We start from the raw sequence: 26,664 nt of genomic DNA, 5'->3' as shown, positions 1-26,664 counted from the left end.
AGGAGAAGAACAACAGATAGAACTTGGTATTCATCTTGTGAACAAATTCTGAACAAAGCCAAAAAATATCCTTCTGGAAAACGAGGGAGATAAGGAGGAGAGAAGATGGGAGTTCAACTCATTCACTCACTCTGGAAAGAAAAACCATCTTAAAGGAAATAATTTTGTCCTAAGGCCTCTCATGGGAGTTGGTTGCATCAAAATCGACGTGGATGAGGATCAAGTTCCATTGAGGATCACAGGATGAATCACTCATCTTTGAAAGCATTTCTTGAATAGCGACAGAGGCAAATCCAAAATATCTTGGTGCCACATCAGGCCACAAAGAATTTCCAGCTCTGAGAGCAGGAGAGCATACATTCTGCTGCTCTCCAGACAGTGGAGAAGCCTCGCTTTGAGAAATGGCTCCCTTCAAGCTGAACGAAGCCAGATTGAAATGAAGGCAAATGTAAAACAGAACCTGGAGAAAATAGGTCCAGGATACTGGGAAGCACTAATCACTAATAGGCTCATCAAATCAAAACCAGCAACAGAAGAGTGGTTGTGAAACAGAATCACAAATCCAGTTCGTCAGCCTGAGCAGCAGGAAAAGCAGCACTACAATTTCCTACTCTACCTCTCGGTTGAGGGACACAAACACATGCAGGGCACAGCCCCAATGGATAGTGCAGGTCAAAAGATTTCAAAGTCTTGTGCGCATGTGAAGAACAGTGGTACTGCTGTTCTTTTTTCTTCTAATGGTCCCTTGGCACTAAGTAAGAACACTTCAGAACTCTGCAGCCTACTGGACAATCCAGACCCCCTGAAAACCAAGAATTTTTCAGCACTGGACTTTGGAGTCTTCTAAGGTTGAAAGTTTGCAAAAGAGCCTGGAATCAGTTCTTATTCTGAACCTGTCCTCAAAACTCTCATGGCTTCCTGTATCACGTGGATCCTAGTTGGGACATGCAATGCTTCTGACAAATGAAAATCTAGAAAAAGCAGCACTAAATTGGCAAATGCCAAGCATGTCAAGAATTGAATACAAGTGTCTGAAATAGGAAATGTTGAGCCACAAGATGAACAGCCTTCACTATTCCTAATGGTTAAGCACCAGTGACTAAAGCCTCCCCCAACCACACAGGAAATTTCCTCTAATAAAACAAAGAGAAGATTAAAAGATTGAAAAGTTAAAAACCGCTGTATTGGTCTAAAATCGACCATTCAGTAGAAATAAAAGGGTAGACCCATTACCAATAAGCAATTGGCTAGACGTATTCTGTGAGTATTTTATTTTTGCCTTCCTCTGAAGCATTAGAGATGGGGTGGACCAGTGCTCTGAGGTGGTACATAGAATTCATTCTAGAAAACTGACTAGTGTCGCTTGCTCATAATGGTCAGTGTTATACTGATCATGAGATTTGGGGTTGGGAAGGAATTTTTCTCTAGGTCAGATTGGAAGGAACCTTGGGTTTTTTTTTTTGTCTTCCTCTGTAGCATGGGGTTCGCCTGCTCGGATCATCTGGGCAGATCTCACCTAATCAATTCCCTTCCATTGCAGGGACCTCTGCCATTGGTGGCAGCTTGGTCTCTCCTGTTCTATGCCTGTGGGACACAGTATAGTCTGCTGAGGACTGAAACGTTTTGGACTATATGAAGTCTTTGGGCTTAATATGGATTGGAACTACAATCCAATTAGAAAATATTGCTTATGAAAACTTGAAACATTAAGAATTTCAGGAGGAGAAAAACTCAGATACATTTTATGCTGCACACTTTGTTAACTTTTTTAAACAACTATTCTGATCTAAAACACTAAACTTAGGGTTAAGATTGCACAAGTGCATTTGACACAACAGTGAAAATACTAGAAAAAGGGGGAAAAACTTTAGAAAATAAGGTTAAGTAATTGGTGGAGACTTTTTTTTGTCTGAAAAGTTCTAACGGGCTTCCCCTCCATGAGGTCACAAGTACAGATTTAATAAAAGATCTATTCAGAAGGAGAATAAACCAACTATTTGCATTGGAAATTTCCAACACTGAAAGCACATAGAAAGGTATATTAATGTATTTACTATTATTTGAATCCTTCTACCAATTTGATGAATCAGCATATAAATATATACACACCCATGCTTTGATTCCAAAGAATTTAAAGATTTTGACCCTACTTAAGTGAACAAGAGTGTTAAATATCTAAAATAAACTTAAAAAGAGCAATCAAAGCAAATAATATAGTACAAAAAGGTAGCAAAAATATGTAAAACCCAAGACCACCAACTTTGCACATGAAATCAGAGTATTCTGTAGTGGATGAAATTGACACTATACTTCATACAACCTCCACCGGCATCTGATCTCTTCATCCACATACTTTCGTTCAATATATGAAGTAACAAACACAAAAATACATCAGTTTGAGTAGAATGTTTTTAAAGTTTCTATTTCACGGTTAGTATATTACAACTATTTACCTTTATTTTTGAGGAGGGCACATGGGACTTCCTAAGAAACAGATAGGAAAAGATTAAATCACAGCAAATGATATGTAGTGAGAGCTTAATGTTCTAGAAAGCGAACAACTACAGACAGTATATCAAATGAAAAAAAAAAAGTCAAGCAATTGGTTTTTAGCTACTACAAATATTCGCATACGCAGTAAGTGGGACAAAAAACCTGATCATAAAAGGAGGGAAAAAAATGGAGGCTACTGACCTGTAACAGGATGGTCTGGTCTCTATCTGTATTCCACACAAGGGTAGGTGTGCACACCATGTGCTTGTGATCAGAGATTTCTAGCAAGTAGTGCCCATTGGTCCTGCAAGTTTTTCTCCTCATGCTCCGAACTGATGGTAGGGGCATCAGACCAATGCCTCTCCAGTTCCTCTCTTACCACTAAGCAGAAGAATTTGAAGCAGAGGGGAAGGAGGCCGTGTAGTAGAATACAGATAAGGACCAGATATTTTGAAGAACCTCCAGTTACAGGTCAGTAACTTCTATCTCTTCTTGGAACACGAGTCCCTATGTGTATTCTACCTTTGGGTGATTGATAAGCAGTGTTTAACAGGAGGGGGTATGAGGATGCAGTTGGTATAGATGCTTGTAATACCACAGTCCGAACAGCTACATCTGTAGAAGACGCTTGAACTAAGGCCTAATATTTTGTGAATGTATCACAGAACTCCAGGTAGCCGATCCATGGATGTCCAGTATAGGTACCTCTTGAAGAGATGCTGTCGAGGTTGCTTGTGCTCTTGTGGAATGGGCTCTCACCACATTCAGGGGAGAAGTGTGTCAACTGGACAAACAGAATGATGCAGCCAGAGATCCAGTTAGAGAGTCTTTGAGCAGATAATACCTGCCCTCGCAACCATTCCACTATAGTGCCAAACAACCTTAGTTATTTATTAACTGATTTTGTCCTTTGCAAGTAGAACACTACAGCTTGTCTGATGTCCAAAGAGTGAAGTCTCCTCGTCTCTTTGGAAGTATGAGATTTTGAAAAGAATGCCATTAAGCAGATAGGTCAATTGATGCAAAGCTCAGAAATTTCTTTAGGGATGAATTTCAGGTGAAGGTGAAGGCAAAGGGAAACCTGCTGATGAAAACAGCAAAACCACAAGTGCTCCCAGTTGGCTCTGGCTTCTGGCCAATGTGATAGCAACTAAAAAGGTGATCTTCATGGGAATGTGCATCATACAACATGTTGCCAATGATTCATATGGTGACTTGGTAAGTACTGACTGTAAAAGGTTGAGGTCCCATTGTAATGCAGTTTTCACCACTAATGAGAAGACCTTACCTAGACCTTTCAGGAATCTAATTGTTGTTGGGTCAGTAAGAATGGAATATCCTTTTACTGGAAGACAGAAGGCATGATTGCTGCTTGTTGGACCCACAGGGGAGACACTAAGATTTACTAAGATTAAAAACTCAAACAACACTAAAATATTAAAGCAAAACTATGTACAATATATTTACAGGTTTGAAGAAGAAAGCAGCACTGAGAAATCTGTGGATATAGCAGATTCTGACTCAAGCCATGCGGCAGTAAGAAGGAAATAGAGAGGTGTCAGTCTGCCCCACCCCTTGTGCACTTGATTCAGAGCACGGGTCAATTGCACAGGTGCGGGCCAATGGACACTACTTGCTAGAAACCTCCAATTTCACGCACATGGGGTGGACGTGTACCCATGTGTGGAATACACATAGGACAAAGCAGTCAAAGAAGAACCTCAAAATACCCATTTTATTTTATGTTTACATATCACACCAATTTTTAACTACTCTTTTTCTTAGAGGTTCTTCAACACGAACAGTAAAGTAGTGCACCGTTTTTTTACCTCCTCACCTCATTCCCGAAGAAATATTAGCTATATTAATGGTGACAACATCTATGAAGGGAACAGACAGACACTGCAAAGCAAACACTAGCAGAGCATCCCTTTTACCTATCCAGAAGACTATTTTATTTTCCTGCTTCTAAAAAAAAGCTACAGCACATCTGACTGTTTTTGTCTATTATTTTCAAAGATTCAAGTGATAAATCCAAATCCATTTTTTAAAAAATTAATGGGTGAGAAAATGGAGGAGATATTTTGCACTTTCACCGGAGATCTATTAATAATAATAAAATAATGCACTCATTTTAAAAAATTCTACTGTAATCTGTTGGGGTTATTTTGCTTCAGTACCATTTTGCTGCACTGTTGGGAATCCTATTACATATCCCAGAACAAAAGTTTCCATTAATAGTCAATTTAAATCTTACCAGAAATATGACATCTCGTAGCAAGAAATTCTCAAGTCTGAAATTCATGACTGAAGGGTTAACCACACCCGTATGTCCACAGTGGCAATCAATATTGTCAGAGTTTTGTTGCTTGAACTACCTCCCATATGCACCCAACAAAAGCATCATAGTCCAGTCAAAAAACTTTCAAATAAGTTGTGATAACCTTTAAATTGTCTACTCTCATATTAAGTCAGAAAGCCATGCCAGATGCAGTAGCAAGCAGTCTATCAAGAAAAGAAGGGATGGGAAGCAGAGGCAACGAGTGGGGAGGGGGCATGCTGGGTCATATACTACCCCCCCCCCCCCGCCGAGATTGCTCAGTCACATGGAGCAGTGGGCCTCCCTCCCTGTGGAGCAGCTGAGCTTCGCTAGGCAGGTAGAGGCAGAGGCAGGAAGCTGCCTGGAGAGGTCGCTGCTTTCCTGGAGAGGGGAGGGCGGCCATGAGGGTGGGAAGGGGGTGTTCCAGGGCTGTGTCCCCACACTGTCAGCAGGCTTGGGTTGTCTATGAGGAGAAGAGGGGATCTCTTCTCAGAAGATGCTCTAATTCTTGCTATCCCAAGAAACAGATGTTTGGAATGAGAGAAAATGGAGACTTAAATGGGAGAAAAGAAGCAACTTGATCAGCATCCCTGCTATTGAAGGGATAGACTCATAGAATATCAGGGTTGGAAAGGACCTCAGGAGGTCATCTAGTCCAACCCCCTGCTCAAAGCAGGACCTAATCCCCAACTAAATCATCCCAGCCAGGGCTTTGTCAAGCCTGACCTTAAAAACCTCTAAGGAAAGAGATTCCACCACCTCCCTAGGTAACGCATTCCAGTGATTCATTTCCCTCCTAGTGAAAAAGCTTTTCTTAATATCCACCTAAACCTCCCCTACTGCAACTTGAGACCATTACTCCTTGTTCTGTCATCTGCTACCACTGAGAACAGTCTAGAGACATCCTCTTTGGAATCCAATTTCAGGTAGCTGAAAGCAGCTATCAAATCCCCCCTCATTCTTCTCTTCTGCAGACTAAATAATTCCAGTTCCCTCAGCTTCTCCTCATTAGTCATGTGTTCCAGTCCCTTAACATTTTTGTTGCCCTCCACTGGACTCTTTCCAATTTTTCCACATCCTTCTTGTAGTGTGGGGCCCAAAACTGGACACAATACTCCAAATGAGGCCTCACCAATGCCGAGTAGAGGGGAATGATCACGTCCCTCGATCTGCTGGCAATGCCCCTATTTATACAGCCCAAAATGCCGTTAGTCTTCTTGGCAACAAGGGCATACTGTTGACTCATATCCAGCTTCTCGTCCACTGTAACCCCTAGGTCCTTTTCTGCAGAACTGCTGCCTAGCAATTCGGTCCCTAGTCTGTAGGTGCATGGGATTCTTCCGTCCTAAGTGCAGGACTCTGCACTTGTCCTTGTTGAACCTCATCAGATTTCTTTTGGCCCAATCCTCTAATTTGTGTAGGTTCCTCTGTATCCTATCCCTACCCTCCAGCGTATCTACCTCTCCTCCCAGTTTAGTGTCATCTGCAAAGTTGCTGAAGGTGCAATCCAAGCCGTCCTCCAGATCATTAATGAAGATATTGAATAAAACCGGCTCCAGGACCGACCCTTGGGGCACTTCGCTTGATACCAGCTGCCAAGCAGACATGGAGACATTGATCACTACCCATTGAGCCCGACGATATAGCCAGCTTTCTATCCACCTTTTTGTCCATTCATCCAGCCCATACTACTTTAACTTGCTGGCAAGAATACTGCGGGAGACCATATCAAAAGCTTTGCTAAAGTCAAGGAATAACACATCCACTGCTTTCCCCTCATCCACAGAGCCAGTTACTTCATCATAGAAAGCAATCAGGTTAGTCAGGAATGACTTAACTTTGGTGAATTCATGCTGACTGTTCCTGATCACTTTCCTCTCCTCTAAGTGCTTCAAGATTGATTCCTTGAGGACCTGCTCCATGATTTTTCCAGGGACTGAGGTGAGGCTGACTGGCCTGTAGTTCCCAGGATCCTTCTCCTTCCCTTTTTTAAAGATGGGCACTACATTAGCCATTTTCCAGTCATCCGGGACCTGCCCAATCACCGTGAGTTTTCAGAGATAATGGCCAATGGCTCTGCAATCCCCCAGTTCCCTCAGCCTCTCCTCATAAGTCATGTGTTCCAGTCCCCTAATAATTTCCATTGCCCTCTGCTGGACGCTTTCCAATTTTTTCACATCCTTCTTGTAGTGTGGGGCCCAAAACTGGACAATACTCCAAATGAGGCCTCACCAATGTCGAATAGAGGGGAATCATCACATCCCTCGATCTGCTGGCAATGTCCCTACTTATACATCCCAAAATGCCATTGGCCTTCTTGGCAACAAGGACACACTGTTGACTCATATCCAGCTTCTCGTCCACTGTAACCCCTAGGTGCTTTTCTGCAGAACTGCTGCCTAGCCACTTGGTCCCTAGTCTGTAGCAGTGCATGGGATTCTTCCGTCCTAAGTGCAGGACTCTGCACTTGTCCTTGTTGAACCTCATCAGATTTCTTTTGGCCCAATCCTCTAATTTGTCTAGGTCCCTCTGTGTCCTATCCCTACCCTCCAGCATATCTAGCTCTCCTCCTAGTTTAGTGTGATCTGCAAACTTGCTGAGGGTGTAATCAGCGCCATCCTCCAGATCATTAATGAAGATATTGAACAAAAACAACCCCAGGACCGACCCTTGAGGCACTCTGCTTGATACCAGCTGCCAACTAGACATGAAGCCATTGATCACTACCCACTGAGCCTGATGATATAGCCAGCCTTCTATCCACCTTTTTGTCCATTCATCCAATCCATACTTCTTTAACTTGCTGGGAAGAATACTGTGGGAGACCATATCAAAAGCTTTGCTAAAGTCAAGGAATAACACATCCACTGCTTTCCCCTCATCCACAGAGCCAGTTATCTCACCATAGAAGGCAATTAGATTAGCCAGGCATGACCTGCCCTTGGTGAATCCATGCTGACTGTTCCTGATCACTTTCCTCTCCTCTAAGTGCTTCAGAATTGATTCCTTGAGGACCTGCTCCATGATTTTTCCAGGGACTGAGGTAACACTGACTGGCCTGTAGTTCCCAGGATCCTCCTCCTTCCCTTTTTTTAAAGATGGGCACTACATTAGCCATTTTCCAGTCATCCGGGACCAGCCCAATCACCGTGAGTTTTCAGAGATAATGGCCAATGGCTCTGCAATCACATCTACCAACTCCTTTAGCACCCTCGGATGTAGTGCATCCGGCCCCATGGACTTGTGCTCGTCCAGCTTTTCTAAATAGTCCTGAACCACTTCTTTCTCCACAGAGGGCTGGTCACCTCCTCCCCATGCTGTGCTGCCCAGTGCAGCAGTCTGGGAGCTGACCTTGTTCGTGAAGACAGAGGCAAAAAAAGCACTGAGTACATTAGCTTTTTCCACATCCTCTGTCACTAGGTTGCCTCCCCCATTCAGTAAGTGGCCCACACTTTCCCTGACCTTCTTCTTGTTGCTAACATACCTGTAGAAACCCTTTTGTTACGCTTAACATCCCTTGCTAGCTGCAACTCCAAGGCTGATTTGGCCTTTCTGATTTCACACCCATATGCCTGAGCAATATTTTTATACTCCCCCCGGTCATTTGTCCAATCTTCCACTTCTTGGAAGCTTCTTTTTTGTGTTTAAGATCACTCCTCCCCGGCGAGGGGAGTAGTGCTAAAATCGACCTTGCTGGGTTGAATTTGGGGTAGTGCTGACTCAAATAGACGGTATTGGCCTCTGGGAGCTATCCCAGAGTGCTCCAATGTGACCGCTCTGGATAGAAATTTGAACTCCGATGCACTAGCCAGGTATACAGGAAAAGCCTCGGGAACTTTTGAATTTCATTTCCTGTTTGGTCAGCGTGGCGAGCTCAGCAGCACAGGTGACCATGCACTCCTCCCAGAATTGCAAACGAGCTCCAGCATGGACCAAAAGGGAGACACTGGATCTGATTGCTGTATGGGGAGAAGCATCTGCGCAGGCAGAACTCTGATCAAAAAGAAGAAATGCCAATATATTTGCCAAAATCTCACAGGGCACGATGAAGAGAAGCTACAACAGGGACACACAGCAGTGCCACATGAAAGTTAAGGAGCTCAGGCAAGCGTACCAAAAGACAAAGGAGGCAAACGGGTGCTCTGGGTCAGAGCCCCACACCTGCCGCTTCTATGATCAGCTGCACGGCATTCTAGGGGGGACCCTATCACTACCCCACCACTGTCCGTGGACACCTGCAAGGGGGGAGTCTCATGCAACAGGGAAGAGGATTTTGTGGATGAGGAAGAGGAGGGGAATGCGCAGTAGGCAAGCGGTGAATCCGTTCTCCCCAGTTGCCAGGACCTTTTCATCACCCTGAAGCCAATCCCCGACCCTGAAGCCGGAGAAGGAGCCTCTGGTGAGTGCACATTTGTAACTACAGTACAGGGTTTAAAAGCAAGAGCGTTTCATGTTTGATTTGCCCTGAAGACTTGGGATGCATTCGCGGTCAGTACAGCTACTGGAAAAGTCTGTTCACATGTCTGGGAATGGAGCGAGAATCCTCTAGGGACATTTCCATGAAGCTCTCCTGGAGATACTCTGAAAGCCTTTGCAGAAGGTTTCTGGGGAGGGCTGCCTTATTTCGTCCTCCATAGTAGGACACTTTACCAAGGCAAGCCATTAGCAAGTATTCTGGAATCATTGCAGCACAAAGCATGGCAGCGAATGGCCCTAGGTTTTGGTTGCATTCAAGCAACATTCGATCTATATCTTTCTGTGTTAGCCTCAGGGGAGTGATATCATTCATGGTCAACTGGCTGAAATAGGCAAATTTTTGTAAGGGAACAGTAAAAGGACCCCGTTCATGCTGGGCTGTTTGTGCTTGGCTAAAAGGGATCATCCTGGAGAATAGCCAAGTGGCGGGGGGGGAGGGGTGAAGGGATCATCCCAGAGAATAGCCATGCGGTGGGGTGGGGGGAGGTGTGTGCTGCACATCCACCCAAAAGCAGCAACCCCTCCTTTTAAATGTGAAACCCAACCCATTGCTTGCTATGGGAAAGGATGGCGCTGCAGTTTGAAACCATTCCCACATGGTATACGTAAGAAGCCAACCCCGGGTACCCTGTGCCTTACCATGTGTCACAGGGGTCCCTCCCCACGCTGAACTCTAGGGTACAGATGTGGGGACCCGCATGAAAGACCCCCTAAGCTTATTTTTACCAGCTTAGGTTAAAAACTTTCCCAAGGCACAAAATTCGCCTTGTCCTTGAACAGTATGCTACTACCACCGAGTGATTTAGACGAAGAACAGGGAAAGGACCACTTGGAGTTCCTATTTCCCCAAAATACCGCCCCCCAAGCCCTTACACCCCCTTTCCTGGGGAGGCTTGAGAATAAACAAGATGAGCACAGACCAGCCTTGGATTTTTAAGATCCAAAAAACCCAATCAGGTTCTTAAAAAATAGAACTTTATTATTAGAACAAAAAAAGATAAAGAGAACAACTCTGTAAGATCAGAATGGAAGATAGTCTTACAGGCAGTCAGATTCAAATCATAGAGAATCCCTCTAGGCAAAACCTTAAGTTACAAAAAGGCACAAAAACAGGAATACGCATTTCCTCCAGCACAGCGAATTTCACAAGCCAAAACAAAGAAAACCTAATGCATTTTCTAGCTAGATTACTAACTAACTTTACAGGAGTTGGAGGGCTTGCATCCTTGATCTGTTCCTAGTTCCCGGCAAAGGTATCACACAGACAGACAAAAGCCTCCCCCCCCCCTTTATATTTATGACACCATGGCTGCCTGGAAACCCGAATTCTGTTGCCCAGCCGTGTGCTATGTGTCACCATACTGGCAGGCTCTCAATATAAAAGGAAAAATGTGACCTTGTACCTAAAGCACATGTGCTGTCTGCTGTGAATTGCTTGATTCACTGTGAAAGACTATCCCTTTTGTTCTCAGAAATGTATCATCTTAAATTTTACTCTCCCTTTTTATCTCCCCGCCACCCCCAGGTGCAAATGTTTCTATGCTCCCCCTATCATCTCCGTCCCTGAGGTTATTGCAGATTAGAAGGCGAAAAAAATGCACTCATGATGACATGTCTTCCAAGCTCATGCAGTCCCCCCGCACTGATAGGGCACAGCTTAATGCATGGAGGCATTCAGTGTTAGAGGCCAGGAAAGCATTAAGAGAGCATGAAGAGCTGAGGCAGGAGCACGAAGAGCAGAGGCAGGAGGCGATGCTGAGGCTAATGGGGGAGCAAACGGATATGATGAAGCATCTGGTGGAGCTTCAGGTAAGCCAACAGGAGCACAGACCCCCACTGCATCCATTGTATAACCGCGTGACCTCCTCCCCAAGTTCCATATCCTCCTCACCCAGACGCCCAAGAACGCAGTGGGGGGAGGCTCCGGGCACCCAGCTACTGCACTCCAGAGGATGGCCCAAGCAACAGAAGGCTGTCATTCAAACAGTTTGATTTGTAGCGTGGCTACAAAAAGCAATGTGGCCTTGTCCTTCCCTCCCACCCCACCCAGGCTACCTTGTCAGTTAACTCACTTTTTTATTTTATTAATTAATAAAGAAAGAATGCATGGTTTCAAAACAATAGTTACTTTATTTCAAAAGGGGGAGGGACAGTGGTTTGGTTACAGGGAATTAAAATCATCTAAGGGGAGCGGGTTTGCATCAAGGAGAAACACACACAATGGTCGCACCCGTAGCCTGGCCAGTCATGAAACTGGTTTTCAAAGCCTCTCTGATGCGCAGTGCGCCTAGCTGTGCTCTTCTAATCACCCTGGTGTCTGGCTGCTCAAAATCGGATGCCAGGCGATTTGCCTCAACCTCCCACCCCGCCATAATCGTCTCCCCCTTACTCTCACAGATATGATGGAGCATACAGCAAGCAGCAATAACAATGGGAATGTTGGTTGTGCTGAGGTCTGACCTAGTTAGCAAACAGCACCAGCGAGCTTTTAAATGTCCAAAGGCACATTCTACCACCATTCTGCACTTGCTCAGCCTATAGTTGAACTGCTCCTTACTACTGTCCAGGTTGCCTGTGTAAGACTTCATGAGTAGGCTGGGTCTCCAAGGATAACTATTGGCATTTCAACATCCCCAACAGTAATTTTCTGGTCTGGGAAGTAAGTTCCTTCTTGCAGCTGCTCGAACAGCCTGGAGTTCCTAAATATGCAAGCGTCATGCACCTTTCCCTGCCATCCCATGTTGAAGTTGGTGAAACGTCCCTTGTGATCCACCAGTGCTTGCAACACCATTGAGAAGTACCCCTTGCAGTTTATGTACTGGTTGGCAAGGTAGTCCGGTGCCAAGATAGGGATATGCGTTCCGTCTATCACCCCACCACAGCTAGGGAACCACACTGCAGCAAAGCCATCCACTATGACTTGCACATTTCCCAGAATCACTACCCTTGATAACAGAACGTCAATGATTGCACGGGCTACTTGGATCACAGCAGCCGGCACAGTGGACTTGCCCACTCCAAATTGATTCCTGACTGACCGGTAGCTGTCTGGCATTGCAAGCTTCCACAGGGCTATCGCCACTCGCTTCTCAACTGTCAGGGCAGCTCTCATCTTGGTATTCCTGTGCTTCAGGGTGGGGAAAAGCAACTCACAGAGTTCAAGGAAAGTGGCCTTACGCATGCGAAAGTTTCACAGCCACTGTGAATCATCCCATACCTGCAACACTATGCGGTCCCACAAGTCTGCGCTCGTTTCCCGGGCCCAGAATTGGCGTTCCACTGTATCAACCAGCCTTACTGCCACCATGGATGTCCCAATTGCCACAGCCCGTCCTTTCACGAACTTCTGCGTCCATATCCTTATCAAAATCGTCCTTGTGCTGGTGTCTCTTAGCCCAGTTATGTATATACTCCAGGATAACGCGTGAGGTGTTTACAATGCTCACAACAGCAGCAGTGACGGTGAACTGAGTGGGCTCCTTGCTTGCCGTGGTATGGCATCTGCAGGAAAGCTGAGTTGCAGCAGAAGCGGTGGATGACGACAACATGGAGAAATTTGCTATTGAGACTGAGCTCATTTACAAGAGCAGGAGAGTACAGTTGCAGCGGAAGTGGTGGATGATGACGGTTAGCAGTTGCACCGTCTGCTAACAACAGCACCCAGGACACAACAGCAGTGGTGACGGTGAGCTGAGCAGGCTCCATGCTTGCCGTGGTATGGCGTCTGTACGGAAAAAAGGCGCAAAACGATTGTCTGCCATTGCTTTCACGGAGGGAGGGGCGACTGACAACATGTACCCAAAACCACCTGCAACAATGTTTTTGATGAGTTTCATGAGGTATGGACATGCTGGACTGCCAGTAAAGGAGGTCCATATGAATTTAAAAGAGATAGGGGGAAGAAACATGGAATGGAATCCGTAAGGTTGGGCAGAGACTATAGCCTTAGAAAATAATAAGAGTAAGAAATGTACACATCAGGCCACAAAATTGGCAGGGCAACTAACAGAAAAAAAAAAAAGAAGCAGCAAGAGAAGCAACAGAGATCTGAAATGCTTCTGCTCTCCTAGCAGGGTGGCAAGCAGTTCAGAGACATTATATGTTACAGAAAGCACAGGAACAGAATAAATGTTGGAAATAGCTGTAAAGAATCTTCAAAAAATAGAAGTGCCATCCCCGGTTATAAATATTGGTCAGCAATGGGCTTCGGGTACCTATACAGTGCCTGAAGAATGGAAACAGAAATGGAAAAAGGTGGCCTGAGAAAAATTAAAAGATGTAACATGGAGTGATTGGAATGGGTGCTGCAATGGGGACATTGGGAATGACCCAAACTGGCCACGGGCCTCTTGCATTGTCTGATAAAAGCCAGGTTCCACTAAAAGCTAAACTGAGTCCTAGACTGATGTCTGTCAGAACAGGAAAAGTAAGTGCACAGGAGGGAGAAGTAGCAAACAATACTTTCACTGGATTGGTAAATCAGATGAAGGAAAAAATGGAACAGTTCACAGAGCACATTAGGAAACTGGAGCTGCGACTTTATCATGGGGGAGTGGATAAAAACGAATTACAAAGTGAAATACTGAGAGTGAGCAGTTTAATACCTAAAATTGATGCATTAATACATGGAGTTGCCCCAAAACAGTTAACTGTAGCAGGCAAGGGCACTCTTGCAATCTATTTGGCATGAGGACAAAAGCAACAGATACTGGGGGAACAAATTCAGATATTGCAAGAGCAAGTAATGACCCCTACTCTCATCTCAGAGCCAGGATAAAAACCAGGGGTGCAGGTTCCCAACTGCTTTAACCCATGGAGCCTCAGCTCAGAGCTAATAATATAATCTTCTTTCTCAAATATTTTTACTTCAGTTAAGTTTTCCCTTCTATCCTCTCTCAGTTTGCTAAACTCACTGCTGCTGCCTGTACTTTAAGATAATTTGATAGAGTTAATCTCTCTTGGCTCAGGTATCCCTCCCTTCCTAGGTTGTACTTCCCCCACTCCCTTCCCCTGCAGTCCCCGCCTCTTCTCACTTCTGCTTTCTCTCTTTGTTTTAAAAGTTAAAAGTTATAGTTATTCCAGAAACCACCATTGCTAAAAAAGACAAAAACAACTGAAAACAGAACAAAATAACAAAGAGAAAATTAGATAAAAGTTTTATTCTAAATAAATCCAGTAAATTAATTATTTACACTCTTCAGGAATCAACAGCTGGAATCACTCCTAATTTTCTTGAAGATATGGCTGCCAAGCAACAGAAATGCAGACTCTGCTTCTAATTCTAACCACTGACTAATATTTGAAACATTTCCATATAGAAGAGTTTTTAAAGTAAAGTAATATAAAGAAATGGAAAATGCCTTAACTTATTAATCTAATACAACAAAGGGGGAAAATATCTTCATATGAATTTTTATCAATTCTTATTAAAAGTTTAAAATGAAATGGTAATAACTTGCTTATTTAGATCTTTAATTCTTTTGCTCACCTGTTTATTTTCTATAATGCATTGCTTTAATACCTAAGGTTCTTAATGCCTTATCTTGTATAGTTATAAATATAATTCTGGTGCCATTCATTTTTAATTGTAATTTTGTCCTGTTTGTCTTGTATGTTGCTCTGTGCTGTGTGTCACGTGACCACTTTTTTCTTTTATTTTGTTACAACAAAAGTCAATTTTATACTTTTTAAAAATATAAATGGTACCACATTATTTTAATATTATGGTTGGGGTATAATCATCGTAACAGTATTAACCAATTAATTTTTTTGCAAAAGCTCAAAAAGGCCTCAGTTATAAATATATGTACATATATTTCTGCCTCAACAAATAATGCAATTGCAAACAAAAAGAATTCTCTTTTAGTAATCACAAGGGGATTTTTTAGTCAAAGGAAAAAATGTAAAGGGAAACATCACCAGTAATTCAACAACAGTAATATTAACAAAATGTCAATTTCTTGTTTGGGTTTTTATAAACTTGTTTGCACCTTTATTAAGTATTAAAATATAGTTATAAGAATGTTATAGCAAAAATGGTAAAAAAGATATCAAATATAAACTATGTCTGGTTATGTTCCAAAATGTTAAAGCTAACCAAACAATTTCAACACATTAACACCTTTTTTTCCCAAATACATCTAAGTGTTATAAAAGTTTAATACTCTCAATGTGTTTTCATAGACCAGCATTTAAAATTCAGTTTGGTTTAATGTTTACACTCTTTCTTTAATGTTATGTTAAAGGGAAGTAGTGGTGGTTAAAGTTTGTGCTTCTAAACAGTTAGCAGAAGTGGAATTGGTATCACAAGCAAATTAACTCTAGAAAGCTTGGATAAAAATTCTGTTACTAACTCTTTTGCTAAAACAGAGTGCTCAGCAGAGGAGAGCAGTACTCCTTCTCACAGAAGATCGTGTACATCTATTTCAACAGTTAAGCACTATATTTAGTATATAAAAAATTAATAATGCACACTAAGTTAATCTGTGTATTAAATCTGGGTTACTGAAAAAAAGAGGAATGTAAAAACTTTATTCTGTTAATCAACTTAAGCTGTTTATGGTTGCATCCCACCGACTGAAGACACCAGAAGACATCAGTACACAGTGAAGAAACCCCCAGGCATCAAGAAAAGAAAAATGAAGTGCTTTATAAACAACAGACTAGCCAACTACACCTCAGTCTACTATATATGGACAATTAGGTAGGCAATCAGCTAAATACCACTAGCTGGACCAGGTCTAACTGTCATTTAAACTGTATATTATTAAGTAAAGTGAGTTCATGTGCCGGTGGTTTTAAATCTTTACCATTGAAATATGAATGAATTTAGCTACTGTGTAAACGCCGCTGTATTATTGTTTATATTGCTAAACGGTTTAACTAACACACAGGTAAAAATTAAACTAATGGCAGCCAACAACAAAGCAAGGAGACAACAAACCAGTAAAGAAGTTATTTGTACTGTTTATGGAAGTTACTATGTAACTACCATAACCAACTCATTAGAAAATATTTTCCTTTTTTAATCACCTAACCTTATTAGTAACAAACAGCTAGCTAGCATTGGCATTGTTGGTGTATAACAAAAACAGTAATGAGTTGGCAATATGTCAAATTGTGCAAACAAATTCCCTGTTAGTAACAGTCAAAATTTGGGGTCAGTGACACTGCATCCTAAATGAAGCAGGTCATTCAAAACAATCTTGTTCGGTGTCTGGCTAACAATTAAATTCTGACACAGCAATATTTGGTAAATTGGTTACTGTCCATTCAGTAGGTTTATCTGGAAGACAGCATCTATAAGAAATAACTGGATCTACGTCAACTACTGGTGTATCAGAGGTATGCAACAAATGGAACACAGAAGCTAGCTGTTCCTGTTTCCTGCCCAGCGAAGCTGATCAGAGGATTACTCCTGGGGGAATTCTATGCCACTGCAAACATGCAGAATCATGTCTGATACAAAATTTCCCCCCCACCCCCTTGAAAATACAGTCTGCTGAAAAAGTGCTGCAGTTCCACCTTTCGCCCACCAGAGGCCGCTGTGGCACCAGAACAGCCAGCTGACCAGCAGTAACAGCTAGCCGCTGTGTTCACCACAGCAGCCTGCCTGTGAAGCCAGGTTAGGAAGCAAAGTGGGGCCCACAGGGCTGTTAGGAGATCACAGACTGGGGTTCAGAAGGGCTAGTGGGGGGAGCGGGACAGACTGGGTCACGGGCACAGGAGCTTGTGGGGTGACAGTATTGAACCAGGGGATGAATGGAGGGGCACATGGAAACAGTGGGTGCAGGCACACTCAGGGACAGGGACAGACGTGCCTGACTGAATGGAAGAGCCAGGGTCTGCATAGCTGGGCTTCCCAACTCCCTAGCAATCCCTCCAAAAAGAAAATGTTCCATACTTCTCCTATCCACACCCAACAACCCTCCTGGTTCACTCCCAGGCTCCTTCCTTCTCCCTCAGTTCCTCCATTACCTCTGACTCCCCCGAGCCTTTGTACTTCTTCTGAGGGGTGCAGGAAATACATTTCTTTTTTGTAGTTTAAATTAATTACTCAAAGTTCTGTATTAACATGCCTAGTAAGGAATCTATTTGTCAAACATTTCCTGAATCTTTTTTGTCTGTATTGTTACAGACATACTTGCTGACAAGTATTTTGAAATAAAATTACCAAAATATTGAAACTCGTGTGATTATATTATGTTATTTTGACAAATAAAATATGCAGAATTTTAAAATATTATCCACAGAAATTTTTAATTTTTTGGTGCTGAATTCCCTCAGGAATAGAGGGTGACAACCAGCAGTAAGGGTAACCTGTAACATGGATGTACAGTATTGTGTAGTTAGTAACTAATTACAAAAAATTTATATATAAAGGCCTCATTTGTGATGTGTCTACTGCAAACTTCTGTTTTACTACTTACATACATAGCGCTGTGGGACACCCTGAAATAATGCCTATCCCAGTATTCCAAAACACTCATCCTACTACTAATGATAATACAGATGCTCAAATATGAGGCAGTGTCACATGTACACGCGGGGGACGGGGGGCCCAGGGATAGCTCAGTGGTTTGAGCATTGGCTTGCTAAACCCACGGTTGTAAGTTCAATCCTTGAGGGGGGCCATTTAGGGATATGGGGCAAAAATTGGTTGGATGATTTAATTGTGGATTGGTCCTGCTTTGAGCAGGATGATCTCCTGAGGTCCCTTCCAACCCTGATATTCTGTGATACTATACATATATTCCCATATATATAATATGGGTATATGTGCCCAAATCTCAAACATAAAATTACATTCCTCAAAGTTCCTGAGCTAACATTCCCAGGCCCACCATAAGGGACTAAGACATAACTGGAACTTAAAATCTGTCCACCAGTCATACGAGGGAATGTGAAGACCAAGGAATAGATGGGGAATGAATGTGGAGAAGGTAAAATAAGGTGGCCATATAACAGTGTTTAGCCCACTGGGACATCTTCAGTCCATGCATTATGCTTTTTTCGTGACAATGGTTAAAATATCCTCCCCATGAAAAGACAAAAAGTGGGGGAATGTAGTAGAAAGAGAGAGCCTGAGACATGAGGCCTGGTATAAGGGCCTGGTGTAAGACCTAAGGCCCAAACAAAAGTCAAGCCCTGCCCTGTTACAAAGCAGATGCCAGCTTGCGGGTTCACCGTCCAATACATGAACTTGGCAAGAACAGGGCTGGCGTTGCAAAAACACAAGCACGCCTAGGAACTAAGTAGTCATGTAAGCACATTCTAGAAGGGTAGTGCCAAAAAACCCCAATACAAGGTTATGGTGTAAACACACTCCCTGAAGATGGTACAGGGACTTACTGACCCCTCTTAAAGATACAGTCAGGATCATAGGATGATGGATAGAGATGCTTTGATTAAACCAAGAAGTACAATGTAAAGGGTGGTAACTAACCACATCAGAGGGGCAATAGGTAATTTATTTGTATCAGTGTATAAAAGAGGGGTCACAGACAGGGTGTTGTTGTTTAGCCGAGGGGGGAATGGAAAGTCCCGCTGTTGACAGAACTGAATCCATTGTAATGGGCATACATGTGTTAACGTACCTGTAACCATTGAGCCAGGACTCTAGGACAGTGCTTCATGGACAATAAACCTGGCCAAGTTCCTTCGCTACTGAATGGAGCCTGTGGTCTTCTTGGACTGGAGCCTGCTGAACAGGCTATCTGGCCAGAGCAAGAGCAGCACACAGCGAGAACACACACACACAGCCAATAACTGATGACACACATAAGGAGAGGTAACTCACCCTGTGCAGTTAAAAACTATTTTTTTGAGATGTGCCCCCCATAGGTACTCCACTTCAGAAGGGGGTGGGTGGGTGGGTATGTGTGTGTGTGTGTGCGTGCGTGTGTGTGCGCGTGCGCGCCCCATGCAACTTCAATTGGAAATTTTCATTAGCATCCACTTGGCCTGTTCATCTGTCCCATACATTCTTGTGCTCCACACAGAGGTCTGTGCAGGCAAACCACCCTCAACTCCTTCTTTACCACAATCTTCCATAGAGGAAACTCTGAAGCAGAGGGGAAGGAGGGTAGGTAGTGATCATCAACAGGGTGACAGAGCTCGAAGAACCACAGTTACTGCAAAGGGTGAGTAAATGGAGGTTACTTACTGTACCTGGAGATTTTTCAAAGTGTGTGGTCCCTATCCGTTGTATTCCACAAGTGGGTACACGTGTGCCATGTGCCCGAGTCCAGAAATTCTTCAAAGCAGTGTCTCTTGACGCTCACATGCGCAACAGTTTCTCTCGTGCTCCCGACTGAGGGTATAAGAGGCAGTATGGATCAGTGCCTCTCCTATTCCTCTTTTTACAGAATCCGAAGCAGAGGGAATGGAGGGCAGGTAGGGGAATACAGTTAGGGACCACACATCTTGAAGAACCTCCAGTTACAATAAGTACCCTCTATTTCTTCTTCGAATGATTGTCCTTGTGTTTATTCCACACGTGGTTGACTAGCAGAGAGTGCAAGGAAGCTGGTATACAGTTGCAGCTTGAGTTAGAGCAAGGTGTGTCATGAACATTTGGACAGACCTCGAAGTTGCTGTTCTGCAGCAGAACGTCTGATGAGGATGATGTGAAAGCAGCTTCTGCTCACATGGAGTGAGCTGTAATACCCCCAGGAGGGGGAAGTTTTGCTGCAGGTATTGTTATACATGTTTCCATAGGTTCAAAGGGCGGACCTGAGAGTGTTGTCTGGACACGGTTAAGGACCCATTGAGAGGTAAGTTTAATGACTGGTGGGAAGGTTCTGATCAAGCCCTTCATACATCACACAGTAGCCACGTGCATAAAGACAGAACGTCCCTTCACCGGAAGGAGAAAGGCACTAATCAATGCTAGGTGTACTCACAGCAAACTTAGAGCCAGGTCTAAAGTCTTTAAGCAGAGGAGATAGTTTAGGATAACTGGAATGCACATGGTGGTGGTGATGTACCTAGGCTGAAAAGTACCACCATTTAGCCAGGTAGCAGGCTCTAGTAGAAACCTTTTTAGTTTGGATAAGGATTTCCTGAACAAGGACAGAGCATGAATGTTTTATTTCTGATGCCCATCCAAGTACCAGGCCATGAGGTGGAGTGAGCCCAGGTTAGGGTACTTGATCTCCCCCCTACCCCCATCCTGAGCCAGGAGATCCTAAAAGAGTCATATTCTGATAGGTGAGTGTCCTGACATCATTCGGAGTTCCATAAACCAGAACTGTCTGGACCAGTGGGGTGCTAGGAGGATAATGGTGGCTCTTTTGTGACAGATCTACTGTACATCTTGAGGTAGTAGGGGGAAGGAAGGAAAGGTCATCCATCCAGGACAGCAGGAGAGCATCGCCCTTGCATTCGCAGTTTATGGCTCCCCTGGAGCAATACGTGGGAAGCTTTTTGTTCATCTGGGACGCAAAGAGATCTCAGCGGAGTACCCCACTATGCGAACATGTTGGTTAGAAATATGTTGTGGATCTCCCATTTCTGGTCTGCAGATAAGCATCTGCTTAACCTGTCTGTCAGGGAGCTGTGAATCAATATAACTGTCCACCTCTCTCTAGAAGTGCACAATACCGAAGAATTAGAGCACCCTGAGGTGGGTGCTGATGGAGGTTTAGCCTTATATCATAGCAAGGAACCCATCACGGGAGGTACCAGAGGTAGAGCTATGTCCATCTGTATCAGTCTGGAAGAATGTCTCTCTTTGCTATCTCTATCATGTCCAGATGGAACCAAAGCTTGCTTGGAGCAGTGTTTGCTCTTAGAAGAGCTTCAGGGTTTTCCAGTCCCGCTGGAACTAGAGGAGCCCCTTGTCTCTACAGTACCTATTCAAGAAGTTGAATTTTTTGAGATGGTTGACCTACTGGAAGACCAAGGACTTTTCAGAGCAGACTGTTTACAAGGAGAGTCAGAGCTCTTCTTCCAGAGACCTTCTGAAGAGGCCTCTGGAGTCTCTCTCTTTCTGAGGGGGAGTGCTGAGCCGAGGTTGAAGGGATGCTGGATCTGCCCGGAGATTGCTGACCTGGCTCTGAAGCAAGGCAATGGGAACGCTCCATCATAAGTAGCCTCAACTTGATCTCCAGGTTCTTCTTCACCCTGAAATTAAGGGCTAGGCAAAAGCCATACTTATGTGGGATGTGTAACTCTTCTAGGCAGTGAACACATTTGCAGTGCTGCTGCTAATCAGGTTGGGCTCCTTGCAAGCAAGGCAACATTTAAACCCTGGTGAGACAGGCATGCCCTCCTGAAGACGACAAGCCTCCCCAGAAGGAGGGGAGAACAAAAAACAATCTTTCCAACTACTAACCTAAGCTAATCTAACAAACTAGACTGAACTAAACTAGCAACTAGGAAAAAATTCTTTTCTGAGGCACACTTGAGGTGGACCTGCTAAAACTCCATCTCAAGCCAAGGTGGTTGAGAAGGAACTGAGGGCGGTTTGAACAAGCAGACCTATTTAGCCTCACAGCGTGGCATGAGGATATATAGGACATGTGGGTCAAACAGACATTGTTAACGAAGATCTTCAATTGAAGAACCATGGACACCTGTATACCTGAAGAGGAACACCCATAGGGACACTAATCAAAGAAGAACAGGTTCTAGTGACAAAGAGGCAGCCAGACTGGACCTGTAATGCATTTTGTAAATATAGAGGAAGCAGTCCAGATGCCAAGATGTTTGACCAATCAGCTGCCACTATGGCCAAGATTAATTCCATGACTGGGACGGTCTTGTCTATGAGAAATGCCATTTTCAGGACATGTGGTATTTCATGATGGACTTCAATCACATTGGTGATTTACCACTCTTACTTTTCAAGGACGGGATCTTGAGTTCTCTGAGGAGCTGCAAAAGCTAGAAGATGCTATGCTGGAACTCATAGCAGTAAGAGATAATCCTAGGCCTTTCACCCAAACATTTATCAGGAAAGCAAGTTTGCAGGGACCATATTGGACCTTGGCGGCAAAGTCACAGAAACATCAGATATACATGGTTTGAAGATACTACTGTGAACACATGAATGTCACATTCATTAAGGCTCCAACACTATCAAATTGCTTCAAAGATGGGGTTCCACACAATAATAATAAAACAATTGGCTTGTTACTGGCAATATACAAACTGACAATCTGCTGGATCACTGTACAAATGTATAGAGTGAGGAAGAAATGGAGACTGCTAAACAAATGACTCCCCCGTAAGCCTTGCGGGAGCCCTAGGCATAACTAACAGTGTGAGCCAAAGGCTGTGAACCAGCATATGCCAGGCCTTGGCAGAATGGCAACACACTAGGTATTAGAAAGCACATTCCTGACCTGAGAGGATGGTACAGAAATGCCCAGATTTCTCAAGTAACTGCAGAAACACATTTCTAGGAAATGCTACACTCATGGACCCACAGACCCCTCATAAGGTAATGAGGGAAGGACAGGAAAATGGATGAAGACGTTTTGAAGACGAACTCGCAGGTACAAGGTACAGGATTATAATGAAAAGCATACGGAATGTAATATGTAACTTGTCTGTATCAATATATGAAAAGAGAAGTCATGCAGGGCATCTTTGTACTAGTTTAGGAGATAGCATCCTGTTCTGTTGATTGAACTAGTACCTTGTAAGGGGTATACATGTTTAATTCCATGACTGAGCGCCTATGGGGCACTAGGACTGTACTTTGTTGACAGCAAACCTGGTTGAGTGCCTTTGCCACCAAACTGAGCATGTGGTCTTTCTTTAGGAATAAGACCGAGGTTTAATGAATCAATACGCTGCATTTTGTTCTAGTGCAGCTAAAATCAGAGCTCCAAGAAGAGCAGCCCTAGCAGCATTAATATGGCAGCACTAGCAACATTCCACAGCACAAACACCACTCTCCAAAATTCCACATCAAATCACCATGCACATGACATACTTCTAACTTCTAATGCTTTTGGTGGAAGTAACATTCACTGAATTGTAGTAGTTTTGTGGGAGAAGATGGGTTTTCCACAGCTAAATTAATGAATAAAATCATGTACATATAAACTGAAAAGCACACTCCTGAACTTAATGAAACATATAAGTAAATGACCCGCATGTTGAGCTAGCTATTTCCTACTGGTTCTACAAATCTGGCAGTACTACTTGCTACTACAGTGTATAGCGCCTCCTTCCCCCAGATAATTTTTAAGAGAGCTTGTTACTAGAGATTAGTGTTTAAAGTTTTACCTTTGTTTTGAAGGCACACCTACAGTAAATATTTGATGTACGAGAGCATGGTCCACATTCTCCTTCATGGCAAAGATTTTCACATGTATGAATGAAATCTATCAAAAATGAAAATGTAAAAATGATTTGTAAATTAAACCTTTTAACATATTGGTACTTTATATATATGTCATATGAACATCAGTGGTCACATTGTGGCTTCTGCATGAGTTCGGAGCTGCAGGCACAAGACACTGCCTTCAAATCATCCTCCCTTAATATTTCTCATGGACGTGTTACAGATTTTATATTAAAAAAAAATACAAGAATTAGGTGCATTATAAGATTTGCAACTTAAAGTTGTGTATTGCTTTGAAATATTTAAAAAAAAAAGGCTAAAATTGTGCCTGTTCATTTTAGTAAATCTATGGCCTGTAGAGTTTCAGTTCCACAATTTTTATACTAGTAGTATTAAAAATAGACACTTTGCTAAACACTTTTCATATAAATATATAGAATCAATAAACTTGTGATTTAATGTGGTGTGATTTAACAAGATGAACAATTGAGGAGCACTATGTTAAAAACCATTTTAAACACAAGATTTCCCTATTTGTATAATCTGATTTTTTTTTTTTAAACTGAGAAAAATTAAACTAATTCATTTTTCACTATGTATACTGACCTTCTGTAGGTTATTTAGCTTGGAAAAGGAAAACAAAAATTAGCCATTTCCCATCATATCTGTGGTTCTTCATAATGATTGCCTGCATGGATCCAAACTGTATGAAAGATATAGTGCTCGTGTGCATGAACTTGGCACTCTTTAGAGAGACGCATCTACTGGAGAAAAAAGTTTGCCCAGCTCTAAAGAGCAAGTTGCTTCATGTGAAGAATACTGAACAGACACAAAAACGTATCTGAGTTTATCTGAAAATTTCCTCTCTCCAAATAATAAGGTCCATAGATCCATTACAGTGGGATCCCAGCCTAATTTGCAGTTTGAAGACTAAACCAGACCTGTCAGTCACTGGGAGGAAATGATCCCACCCCTAAATAGCTTGCCAGTTTGAAATAAAATCCACAGCAAAAGATAACCAAACGGTCAGAAAACTAATATGGAATTCATTTCAAGAATAACTATTTATGCACCTCATAGCTTAAGCAAAAACTTCAAAATTTCTCAGCTGAATCAAAAGATACAGTGAATCCCAGTTTCCAACAGAATATCAGCCCCAAGAAGTTCACAGATTGAATTTAAGTATTTGATATAGCTGAGGCTCAATCCATTAATTACTTTGAAAATTAGGGCCAATGACTTAAATTGGCATTGAAAGGTGACCAGGAGCCAGGGGATGTATTTGGCTCCTGATGTGCTCACAATAGCCTCAGCCACAGAACAGGCAAGTACACCCTTCTGTCCCAGCTAGAACCTATGCATCATCTTCACATTCAGTTTCAGATACAGTTAACTACAGTGATCTGCACCCTCAGCAAGTTTGCGGATGACATTAAGCTGGGGGAAGAGGTAGATACGCTGGAAGGTAGGGATCGGGTCCAGAGTGACCTAGACAAACTGGAGGATTGGGCCAAAAGAAATCTGATGAGGTTCAACAAGGACGAGTGCAGAGTCCTGCACCTAGGAAGGAAGAATCCCATGCACCACTTCAGGCTGGGGACCGACTGGCTAAGCGGCAGTTTTGCAGAAAAGGACCTGGGATTAAAGTGTACGAGAAGCTGGATATGAGTCAACAGTGTGTCCTTGTTGCCAAGAAGGTTAGCATATTGGGCTGCATTAGAAAGAGCGTTGCCAGCAGATCAAGGAAAGTGATTACTCCCCTCTATTGGGCATTGATGAGGCCACATCTGGAGTACTGTGTCCAGTTTTGGGCCCTCCACTACAGAAACGATGTGGACAAATTGGAGAGTGTCTTGCGGAGGGCAACGAAAATTATTAGGGGGCTGGGGTACATGACTTATGAGGAGAGGCTGAGAGAACTCGGCTTATTTAGTCTGCAGGAGAGTGAGGGGGGATTTGATAGCAGCCTTCAATTACCTGAAGGGTGGTTCCAAAGAGGATGGAGCTAGGCTGTTCTCAGTGGTGGCAGATGACAGAACACGAAGCAATAGTCTTAAGTTGCAGTAGGGGAGGTCTAGTTTGGATATTAAGAAAAACTATTTCACCAGGAGGGCAGTGAAGCACTGGACTGGGTTACCTAGAGAGGTGGTGGAATCTCCATCCTCAGAGGTTTTTAAAGCCCAGCTTGACAAAGCCATGGCTGGGATGATTTCATAGAATCATAGAATATAAGGGTTGGAAGGGACCTCAGGAGGTCATCTAGTCCAACCCCCTGCTCAAAGCAGGACCTAATCCCCAACTAAATCATCCCAGCCAGGGCTCTGTCAAGCCTGACCTTAAAAACCTCAAAGGAAGGAGATTCCACCACCTCCCTAGGTAAAGCATTCTAGTGCTTCACCACCCTCCTAGTGAAAACGTTTTTCCTAATATCCAACCTAAACCTCCCGCACTGCAACTTGAGACCATTACTCCTCGTTCTGTCATCTGCTACCACTGAGAACAGTCTATATCCATCCTCTTTGGAACCCCCTTTCAGGTAGTTGAAAGCAGCTTTCAAATCCCCCCTCATTCTTCTCTTCCGCAGACTAAACAATCCCAGTTCCCTCAGCCTCTCCTCATAAGTCATGTGTTCCAGTCCCCTAATCATTTCCGTTGCCCTCTGCTGGACGCTTTCCAATTTTTTCACATCCTTCTTGTAGTGTGGGGCCCAAAACTGGACATAGTACTCCAGATGAGGCCTCACCAATGTCGAATAGAGGGGAATCATCACATCCCTCGATCTGCTGGCAATGTCCCTACTTATACATCCCAAAATGCCATTGGCCTTCTTGGCAACAAGGGCACACTGTTGACTCATATCCAGCTTCTCATCCACTGTAACCCCTAGGTGCTTTTCTGCAGAACTGCTGCCTAGCCACTTGGTCCCTAGTCTGTAGCAGTGCATGGGATTCTTCCGTCCTAAGTGCAGGACTCTGCACTTGTCCTTGTTGAACCTCATCAGATTTCTTTTGGCCCAATCCTCTAATTTGTCTAGGTCCCTCTGTGTCCTATCCCTACCCTCCAGCATATCTAGCTC

The 26,664-nt window shown here is 43.4% G+C and overlaps 1 protein-coding gene across 8 annotated transcripts in view; it reads right to left on the bottom strand.

The window, feature by feature from the left end:
* The window catches only part of NFX1 (nuclear transcription factor, X-box binding 1), a 220,057-nt gene that overhangs the window by 102,432 nt on the left and 90,961 nt on the right, over positions 1 to 26,664 (bottom strand). For 7 of the 8 annotated variants that reach the window (XM_043540287.1, XM_043540286.1, XM_043540291.1 and 4 more), the window contains 2 exons: positions 23,531 to 23,628; positions 2,454 to 2,484 (listed from right to left, as the gene is read on the bottom strand). In XM_043540287.1, coding sequence (XP_043396222.1) covers positions 2,454 to 2,484; positions 23,531 to 23,628 — 129 coding nt within the window. The remainder of the gene's footprint in view (positions 1 to 2,453; positions 2,485 to 23,530; positions 23,629 to 26,664) is intronic. The other variant, XM_037893372.2, reaches the window with a different exon arrangement.

This window comes from Chelonia mydas, chromosome 2 (genome assembly GCF_015237465.2).
Source record: "Chelonia mydas isolate rCheMyd1 chromosome 2, rCheMyd1.pri.v2, whole genome shotgun sequence".
In the NCBI taxonomy this organism is placed as follows: Eukaryota; Metazoa; Chordata; order Testudines; family Cheloniidae; genus Chelonia; species Chelonia mydas.
The sequence above is the reverse complement of the archived record's forward strand: the minus strand, read 5'-3'. Positions and strand labels throughout refer to the sequence as shown.